At 35.0% G+C, this 10,020-nt stretch overlaps 1 protein-coding gene across 1 annotated transcript; it reads right to left on the reverse strand.

The window, feature by feature from the left end:
- Positions 1-625: 625 nt before the first annotated feature.
- LOC139862922 (uncharacterized) lies at positions 626-4,937 on the reverse strand. Its single transcript, XM_071851547.1, has 4 exons — positions 4,599-4,937; positions 4,427-4,503; positions 1,059-1,170; positions 626-959 (listed from the first exon to the last, which is right to left on the reverse strand). Exons 1-4 carry the CDS (start codon positions 4,853-4,855, stop codon positions 830-832), a joined length of 576 nt encoding a protein of 191 aa, XP_071707648.1. The 5' UTR covers positions 4,856-4,937; the 3' UTR covers positions 626-829.
- Positions 4,938-10,020: the final 5,083 nt, after the last annotated feature.

The following is a 10,020-nucleotide window of genomic DNA, read 5'->3' on the forward strand; positions in this document are numbered from 1 at the left end:
TTCTACTTTTAAGGTATGCTAATCATCATTTGTCATAATACATAGAAGGTATCGATACTTTTGAAGCATTATATTCAACAAAGAGAATATCACTCTTACGGAAGTACCAAAAGGAACGTTTTGGTTTGCAAAAACAAGTAATGTAGGACCCATCAAGGAAAGTGTACACGACAAGACGTACAAGTAATTCACATCTTTAAAAAGGCCGTAAAAATCGCTAATCTAAGATTAATCGGCTAGAATCTTGTAAGATTCATCGACCAAATCGAGGATTAATCGAATTGAAACTTTTTTGAGTTTAAATAACAATATTAATACATGTAAATATAGAAGAAAACCATATACGTAAAACATAAACAAGCATAAACTTTAACATAAATGTCTAGAAACATATACATAATCGTTCAATTGTTCAAATACTCCAAAATCGTAACTTTAATTCATATTGAAATGTTGACCAACTTTGAGTTTGACCAGTTCTGACTGATTTTAACCGACTAAACCTGATTTTAACCCAGTTTGAACCCGTTTACTATTTGAAGGATTTCGGAAAAGCTAATTAGTTTGCTTCTAAAACTGATTAAACTGGATCCCCGTTTTACAACCACGATCTTTAGACTTTAGTCAATACTCACTTGTATCATATATCATATAATGCTGAAAAATAAGATTCAAACTCCACGTATACATCCTTACATATAACTAAAATATTCTCAAGAAAATGGATTACAAGTAAATGAACCATACTGTGGTATCATCCAGATGCAGGTCAAATTATACAGCGACGCAGAAAATACTGACCTGAAGCAGACTAAGATGAAACAGCAAGTTAGTAACCAACGTACACAGCTGCATTAACTATGTAACAGTTATCATCCTTGTCTCCCATTTCTTCAACGTGCACACCACTCGAACATATCAATCCACCATCCACTACTTCAACATACTCAATCTTCCCACTATCAAAAACAAAACATTTAACATTATGAATTATTTGTGGATTCACAAAACTTTGAATGAGTAAAACGGTATGAATTCAAGTAGAGGAGGATACGTACTAGGGGAAAACAGACTTCACTTTCTCGATATCCAAGGTAGCTTGAAGAGGCTGAGGAACACCAAGTTTAATCTGTAGCTTCATTTGATCAAATGAGATGCCGGGTATCGAGCCTACAAGAAAGTTATAACGTCAATGATCTTTTGTTTGTGTCAGTTTCAGTAGCCGAAAGGCGCACGAAACAAACAATTATAAGAAATTTGTTTTTAAAAATATAAGTAAATTCGATCATATTGTAGAAGCAATGAAGCATTACCCAACAGTGTTGCAAAACTCCCCGATTAATGCCGATTACTCTTTTTTAGGAACCGGCAAATCCGAGTTTCCAAAATCCGAGTAAATAATTGGTCATCTTAGGTCAATGGGTCAAGATCGAATTTAGCTGGTCAAAGTCGGATTTAGTCAGTTAAAATCGGTCAAAGTCAATATTGGTCAACATTCTAATATGAAATTAAATTAGATATTTAGAGTTTTTGAACAAATAAAGATTATTATTATGTTTATAGACAAAGACAATTATGTTAACGTTTATGTTTATGGATTTCTTGTATTTTTTACGCATTTAATTTTGAAATTAATTACCATAAATGTATAATAACTCCAAATGTCCAATCCGATTACTCCCCGAGTTTCCGATTACTCCCTCAAAAGTCCCGACAAAATACTGACCGAGTAGACATATTTGCAACCATTTACCCAGTGATTCCAAATTTTAACTAAATTTCTAAGATGTGAACCACCTAAGTCACCCAATGCATATAAAAAATTTCTTAGAGTTCATAGAAGATTTATTAAATATCTTCTAGAATGGGTTTTTATAATGGGAATCATGAAATATTATGATTCAGCAATAAAAACATATAACTTATGCATCGAGAAACAGAGAAAGTTTATAGAACATCATAGCTCCCAATCATCAAATATAAAGTTAAAATTTAAAATGGTATAGCTAGTATTTGATTAACTATAAGCATTTAGTACTTGAGTAAAACTTTTAACATAAATTGAGGGACCTTCTTTAATGATATATTTACATCCCAGTACAAACTCATTAGGTTCAGATTAGATATAGTATTTCACATAGCAAGAACTGGTTAATCAGGCTAATAATAACTAGATGACACTGGTTAACAATCATTTATATATGTTGTTGTGACACTGATAATCCATATCTATGTTTTACATAACACATGATTGATAGGTCACATCACATAATAGGGATGCTGAAACCTTTAACAAGTAACCATTATACTTGTACATGACAACTCTATTTTGAAAATGACTAATCTACAAAGTAGTTGCCAGCAATAAATTCCGAACTCACAAATACCTGTCTGTATATTATTAAATTTAACTACTAATTCATGTTATCACCAAAATTCAGCATACCGAGTTTGATCATCTTTTATAAATTTCCTTTAGGCCTGTGCAGAGGGCTAGCCCATACTGAACCGACTGCGGACCTAGGAACTACAAATACTAAAACCGAGAACCGCACCATAGAGAAGCGGTTCGGTACGGTTTTACACGCTCCGGTTCTATGATTGAAGAACCAGTTTGCTGTAACATTTTAGGTGACACTAAATGACGTAGACAATTAGTATTACTCTCATAGATAAACAAATACGACACACAAATATAACTAGAGGATATTAAAGACATCATAAATAAGATAAAAATTCAAACATCACTAGAGGATAAAGATCATAAATAACAATCAATAATATAAGTGTTTTCACAGTTTTGTTACGTACTCAATACATAAGATGTATATGGCTTTTAAACAATTTTGGTACTGATATTACAGCTGTACAGAATATTATTACAATTAAGATGTTGATTCCATAATTATCACGTCACTAACATTAGTGTACATATGTGTATATGATAACTTGTATAGTTGGTAAGGATATAGGATATGATAAGTTGTACAGTCCCAAATTTATGTATAATCGATTAAGCCCATTGTATTGTAACTATGTATGTAAGATGAATTATATTTCATCATCCGTTGGGGAAATAGCAGCCCTCATTTATAATATTTAATCTAAGCCCTCAATTTTTTTTTTCCGGTTCATTCTTTTTTTTTAAGGCAAGCCCCCAAAGTGTGGTGAGTGGGGATTGAACTCGAGTCTCCATTGGAGATTCCCAAGCATCCAACCATTAGGCCACCCCTTTGGGGTTGGTTCAATCTGGTTTAAAAGCAAACAGAACCCCAAACCTTGAATGGCTATAACTAAGAACCATATACAAATGAATGTTTATTTGTTTAACCTCTACGAAACGTATATAAAATGCAACTTTAAAATTATAAGTTGTGAACTTGTGAGGATAGTTTTTAGATAAGGTAGCAAAAGTAAGTATTTTAATACATATCATGGGACCAAAGTAAAAATCGGATATGAAATTATATTGGATACATCAACTTCAAAAGCAAATGCTTACAAACCCCTCGTAGTGATTCTATCATGGTAGGGGCTATAGGCTAATATTTCATTCGGACCCTACAAGGAGTTCAGAAAACAAAGGTGTTTCCATTCCAAAAATACTCGATCCTTCATACGGACCGCACATCAATCATAATGTCGATCCTAAGTCAATAAGTAAAATAATACTACTGCCGCCTACAAATATAGCAATTTGAGTTTGACATGATATAAACAATCTATCAGAGTATCTGATTATCTAATGATCCTTTAATAAAAGGAACATTCAAGGCAAACTAATATCAACAACTTTTAATGATTATTATAAAGTTTTTGTATTTGTTTGATTTGTTACAGCAGCCATTATGATCAATTAACCTAATGATTAGAAACAGGATAGCCTAAATGTAGACGAAATAACTAAGGATCTTGAATCGTTTGTAATTCGATCTAGAGGCGGAATACTCTAAAACAAGGATCAATCGAATAACGGGTCGTATCGGGGTCGCATAAAACAAACCTAGGGTGTAAATCTAGATTAGAACGAATCCTAACTTGGTTATTCGGTGGGTTATGGACGTAGGGAACGACTGGAACGAATAATGCACGGTTTAGGGTTAAGGGAATGAGTAACCTCTCACAAAGGAGGCATTAACCCGTATATATACTGTCATCAGACACAGTCGGTCGACTGTGTGTATTCAGTCGGTCGACTGAGTTGACTCAGTCGGTCGACTGTGTTGGCAGTTTAACTATTGATAAAACATAAACGCACACACATAAAGATTCAATAGTCACAATATTAAATTTTATTACATGACCGAATCGAATGTAAACAAATGATACGTAGAACTAGAGATTATGCACTAACACTAAATTCAAAGAGACGAAATACACACATAATAATCATTTGAAGAATGCACAAAATAAGGTAAGTAAGTACCTCTACGAAAAGCAGGAATTGAATTAGAAGAAATAGCGTCCCTACAAGCCTTCATTGCAGCTTTTGTAACATCTTGCCTGATTCAATTTCACATCAATCAATCAATCAATCTAACCCTAATTTTCGTAAGCGAGTAAACATTGCGTAAAATATTGATTTGTTTATAACTAACCCGTGCTGATCGTAACCAACTCCCATTTCAACAAATAAAAGTGTAAGAGAAGAGTTTGGTACGGATGATTGGATTGTTGAGGAAGTTGCTGACGTGGATTCGATGGCGCCGGAAGTTGCTGCTGCCATGAAAATTGGTGGAGTTGAGGTTGCAGAAACTGTGAATTGGGGAAGAAATAGTTGAGGTGTTTTTAGGGTTTGATTATGAAGAAGAGATGGGAGTTTGATTGTGTGGAATGAAGTGTTGGTAATCAACATTTTTTAGTTTTTAGTTTCGAAGTGATCTTCATTTCAGTCGAATTGCAGTAGAGTTAGACAAGGGTATCGATACACTCGATGAGTAGATGATTTATTTATTTTATACATTTTGTTTCAAAAAACATAAACAAATATAAAAAGGAAAATTTTCAAATATAAAAAAAAAAAAAAAAAAAGGGTAACCACCGAATCAGCAATACACGACGAACAAAACAAATCTAAAGAAACTAAACATAGAGAAACTTAACTAAAAGACTCAACACCAACACGACAACTACTTCTCACGCGTAGGTGGGGAACTCTGATCACAATCTTCTTCTTCCTTTTCGTATTGTTAAATTTCCCTTCGGCCTTTGAAACGGACTGCTTGCTAAACATAGACGAACTCAAAGTATGCGTAACCATCCCAGAAGCAGTGACTTCCGACAACACAGCCGAATTACATACATCATCAATAAGGACAGTGTTAGGAAGAGGGGATCGTCTGGACGTTGGGAGATATAAATTTGAGAGAAAAACAACTCTATTACTCACAAGAATAGATTTACAGAGTATTACAAAACTCTTACAAAAAAAACTCTCAATCTCACACACACTCTCTAGGTTGTGATTACACTTCTCTGAATGATTTGGGATGATTTACAATTGAGGTTTGCACCTCTATTTATAGTAAAAATTCTATGGCGGTGGAAGGGTGTGAACGGAGATGGTGGGCGGCCGTCATCGTGTTCATCTTTGCTTCTTCTACATGGTGTTCAAAGAAGGCTACTTTGAACATCTAGAAGGTGAGCTTCTAGATTGTAGGCTGGAAACTTTCAATTCTCCCCCTCCAGCCGAATCCACGAACATTCCAGTTATGTCTCTGCATAACTCCAACTTCTCTCGAGTCACCACCTTTGTTAACATATCCGCAGGATTCTCCTTTGTATGGATCTTCACTAGTCTCAACAGTTGTCGATTAATTACCTCGCGTATTCAATGATAGCGAATATCAATATGTTTTGTACGGGAATGGTACATGGAGTTCTTGCTCAAATCTAGAGCACTCTGACTGTCACAATGTACATTGTACTCCTTTTGCTTGATTCCAAATTCTTGGAGATAACGCTTTAACCACAACATTTCTTTTCCAGCTTCTGCGGCAGCAATATACTCTGCTTCAGTTGTGGATAATGCAACACACCTCTGTAGTCTTGACTGCCATGAAACAGCTCCTCCTGCAAAAGTGTAAATGAATCCTGAAGTAGATTTCCTACTATCAGGATCTCCGGCCATATCCGCATCTGTATAGCCTTCCAAGATTGGATCAGCTCCCCCGTAACAAAGACATAGATTCTTTGTACCTTTAAGATATCTGAGAATCCATTTTACTGCATCCCAATGCTCTTTCCCGGGGTTCGAGAGAAAACGACTCACCGTTCCCACTGCATGAGCAATATCGGGCCTTGTACACACCATCGCATACATCAAACTTCGAACTGCTGAGGAATATGGTACTGACGACATCTCCCCGATCTCTTCCTTGGATGAGGGACAAGAACTCTTGCTTAACTTGAAATGGTTAGCTAATGGAATGCTAACAGGTTTGGCATTGTTCATATTGAAACGTGAAAGCACTCGTTCAATATACTTCTCCTGAGATAGCCATAACCTTTTATTCTTCCTATCTCGGGTTATCTGCATTCTCAAAATCTGTTGAGCCTGTCCTAAGTCTTTCATGTCAAAAGACTTAGAGAGTTCCTTCTTCAGCTGGTTGATCTTCGTTACGTCTTTTCCTACGATCAAAATATCGTCTACATAAAGTAGAAGAGCAACGAAATCTCCTTCAGAAAACTTCCGAAAACCCAAAAACTCAACCAACGTCTCTAACCAAGCTCTGATACCACTTGTTAGGAAGAGGGGATCGCCTGGACGTTGGGAGATATAAATTTGAAAGAAAAACAACTCTATTACTCACAAGAATAGATTTACAGAGTATTACAAAACTCTTACAAAAAAAAACTCTCAAGCTCACACACACTCTCTAGGTTTTGATTACACTTCTCTGAATGATTTGGGATGATTTACAATTGAGGTTTGCACCTCTATTTATAGTAAAAATTCTATGGCGGTGGAAGGGTGTGAACGGAGATGGTGGGCGGCCGTCATCGTGTTCATCTTTGCTTCTTCTACATGGTGTTCAAAGAAGGCTACTTTGAATATCTAGAAGGTGAGCTTCTAGATTGTAGGCTGGAAACTTTCAGACAGTCGCAACAAGATCTTGGACGTACTCACTAATGCAAAATTACTCATGAACAACATACGCCTTGCTTTACCATACTTCTTTTTTTTTTCTTTTGCTTTTTTCAATAGCGGCGTGAAAGGCGAACCAAATTTACGTCCTATCTAAAAAACTTGTTCATACAATTGAACACTAGTCCTAAACTTGTCACACGAGTCACTACAACCACTACCGCAGCAACAACTATCGTGACCAGTTCCAGACTTAACCAATTCAATATCAACCTTGATCATCTGTTGGCCATAACGTATATTTTGTAATATAAGTCATGGACCATCGGTATACTTTTTAAAAGATAAGGACAGTTGATGTAATTTCATTAACACCATATGAACGACCGTTGTAATTTTTACAAGATAAGAATTGTAAATGTAATTTCATGTAACCCACAATAACTTATGACTTAATTTACTTAAAATTTTATTTTGGTAATCCGTGTAAGTCATAGATGTAATTTTTATTTTTGTTATATGTGTATAATCAATATGTTTACTTGTATATAAATCTCCTTGCACATGTTATTAATATTAGTAGTGGCGATAGTATTTGATCAAGTCAATTTTGACTTGGTGCAACTTGTGGAGAGAACTCCCTACATGACTAGCTCATAAGAAACTAACTCACTTAGGTGGTAAAGGGACAACTCATGAGAAGAGATGAGGTCTCTAGTCGACCTTTCTGTTAAGTTGTATGAGAGGGTAATGTGCTGGTCACATTCTAACTTGTATCCTCAATAATTCATTTCATTGTCTTCTATCTATATATAGAAGATATGATGTGTCATAGGGAGACCAATTAAGAGACCTCATTAAGTACGGTCCATGGCTATGAGAATGGACACTTCATCAATATTTTCACAATAAATCCACTAAAATTTAAAACTGTATGGTTAAAAATTTGTTATATTTATATACTTTATAACTACTTGATACACAATTTTAATCGATTTATTAGATTAAATGATATTTTACTAACGTTATCTACTCTAGTCTAACATAAAAAAAAATTTAAATAAAAGAATCTATAATAATGCTAAAGTTAATTACACCAACATGATGTCAATTACGTATGAGACAAGGCAACTCAATTGTAGAGTAGTACAATTAATATCGTCACCAGTATTCTTGTCATATTTGCTTTCATATAAATACATATATACAAATGTTTTCTTACATCTTTTAACCCTTTATCAACAACTGATAAAACTTATATTTATCCAAGGGGCAAATACATCCGTAAATGATGTTTTGAGGTCTACATCATTTAGTACTCCGGTTGGTAAATTGGGTTAAATATTGTGTTCTCCCGTCGAATGATCAGAATTATGTGACGATCCGACAAAAAACCTGTATACTAACCATACAGTAAAACCCCGAAAATTAGGTGTTGATCGTGTAGACGATTGTGAAAAGGCAGATCGTATGCATATGAGAGAAGTATACAAGTCAACTCAAGTCAAAAACAGGAGAATCAAAGTCCAGGGGGTGTTAATTCGATAACGCAAACTTGAAGTCCAGGGGATGTTTTGTAAATAGTAATTTATCAGGGAAAAAAGCGGTTAAGTTGAGATAGTTGTTTGTTAGGTCGTTATAGTTAGTTCGGGTTGTTAACGACGGTTAACAAGTAATTTGGGTATTTAATCTCTTGTAATTCAATTGTAAATTCACGTTGAATGTAATGAAATGAGCTTAATTCCAAAGTGTGTGTGTGTGTGTGTGTGTGTGTGTGCGCGTGCGTGCGCGTTCAATTGCTAAACTTCTCATGGTATCAGAGCGTAGTTTAGCATTGATCATTCGCATAAATTAAATCTAGAATTCACAGAATTCTACTGTGAATTGTGTGTTTGTAAGTAACTAGAGGGGGTGAATAGTTACCTAGTGGTTTCTTAGAATGTTTTCGAAATCTTTGACAATCAAAACATAAGTTTTAAGTATGGAAGCGTTTGTGTTTGTTAAAGCAAGTATCTAAAGAATGTAAGTGCACAAACACAAGATTTATAGTGGTTAGGGAGGATATTAAGTAATCATCCTTAATCTACTCCCCGATTCACTAAGCATTTCTCTAAACCCGGTGGAGATCCGTTTACACCAAATGATCTTTAATAAGCCGCACCAACACTACTCCTAGATCACACTCGTCTTCACCTTGGAAAAGCATCAATTTCCTAATAGAAATATGCACAACTTCCTAGTTTCCTTTAAGGAATAAGGATCACTAGATAAAATGATGTTCTTATCACAAAATCAATACTACTAACTCAGTCTCTCATAGTTCTTCAATAGGTCACACCAATCTTACTTAGATCAAACTTGTCTTCACCTTGGACAAGTATTAATTCCCAATGGAATTAATCAACTTCCTAGATCCCTTTAAGGAAGTTGAATCACCAAGTAAGATGGTGTTTCCTATCACAAGAACTATTTAACTTCCTTGACCCCCTAAGGAAGTTTTCCACAAAGTAAACTTAAAGATACAAATGATAAGCATAAAGTTTATAATGTAACTCTACTTAGTGTAAGTAGAATCTCTCTTTCTCTCTTATAATCTCTCCATAGATGTGTGCTTGAGGCTTTGGAGATTAGTAGATATGACTTTGAAAGTATGTTGGAAAGAGGTGGTCTTCTAGTTTGGCAAAGTGGTGTATTTATATTCCAAGAAAAACTTAACAAATCAAACTGCAGTCAATCCACGGTCGACCGTTATAACACCCCGCCAAATTACCATCTGACGGCGTGTTAATCCAGGTCCCACAGTTAACAGTTACGCCCTCTATATGAGACGTTTAAAGCAATCGCATTTAATTTTATTAAAAATTAACTTTCAAAAACATACGTCAATAATCCCAAAATAGAAACACTGTTGTGATCGTAGCCACAAGCCAACA

Source organism: Rutidosis leptorrhynchoides, chromosome 8 (genome assembly GCF_046630445.1).
Source record: "Rutidosis leptorrhynchoides isolate AG116_Rl617_1_P2 chromosome 8, CSIRO_AGI_Rlap_v1, whole genome shotgun sequence".
NCBI classification, from domain to species: domain Eukaryota; kingdom Viridiplantae; phylum Streptophyta; class Magnoliopsida; order Asterales; family Asteraceae; genus Rutidosis; species Rutidosis leptorrhynchoides.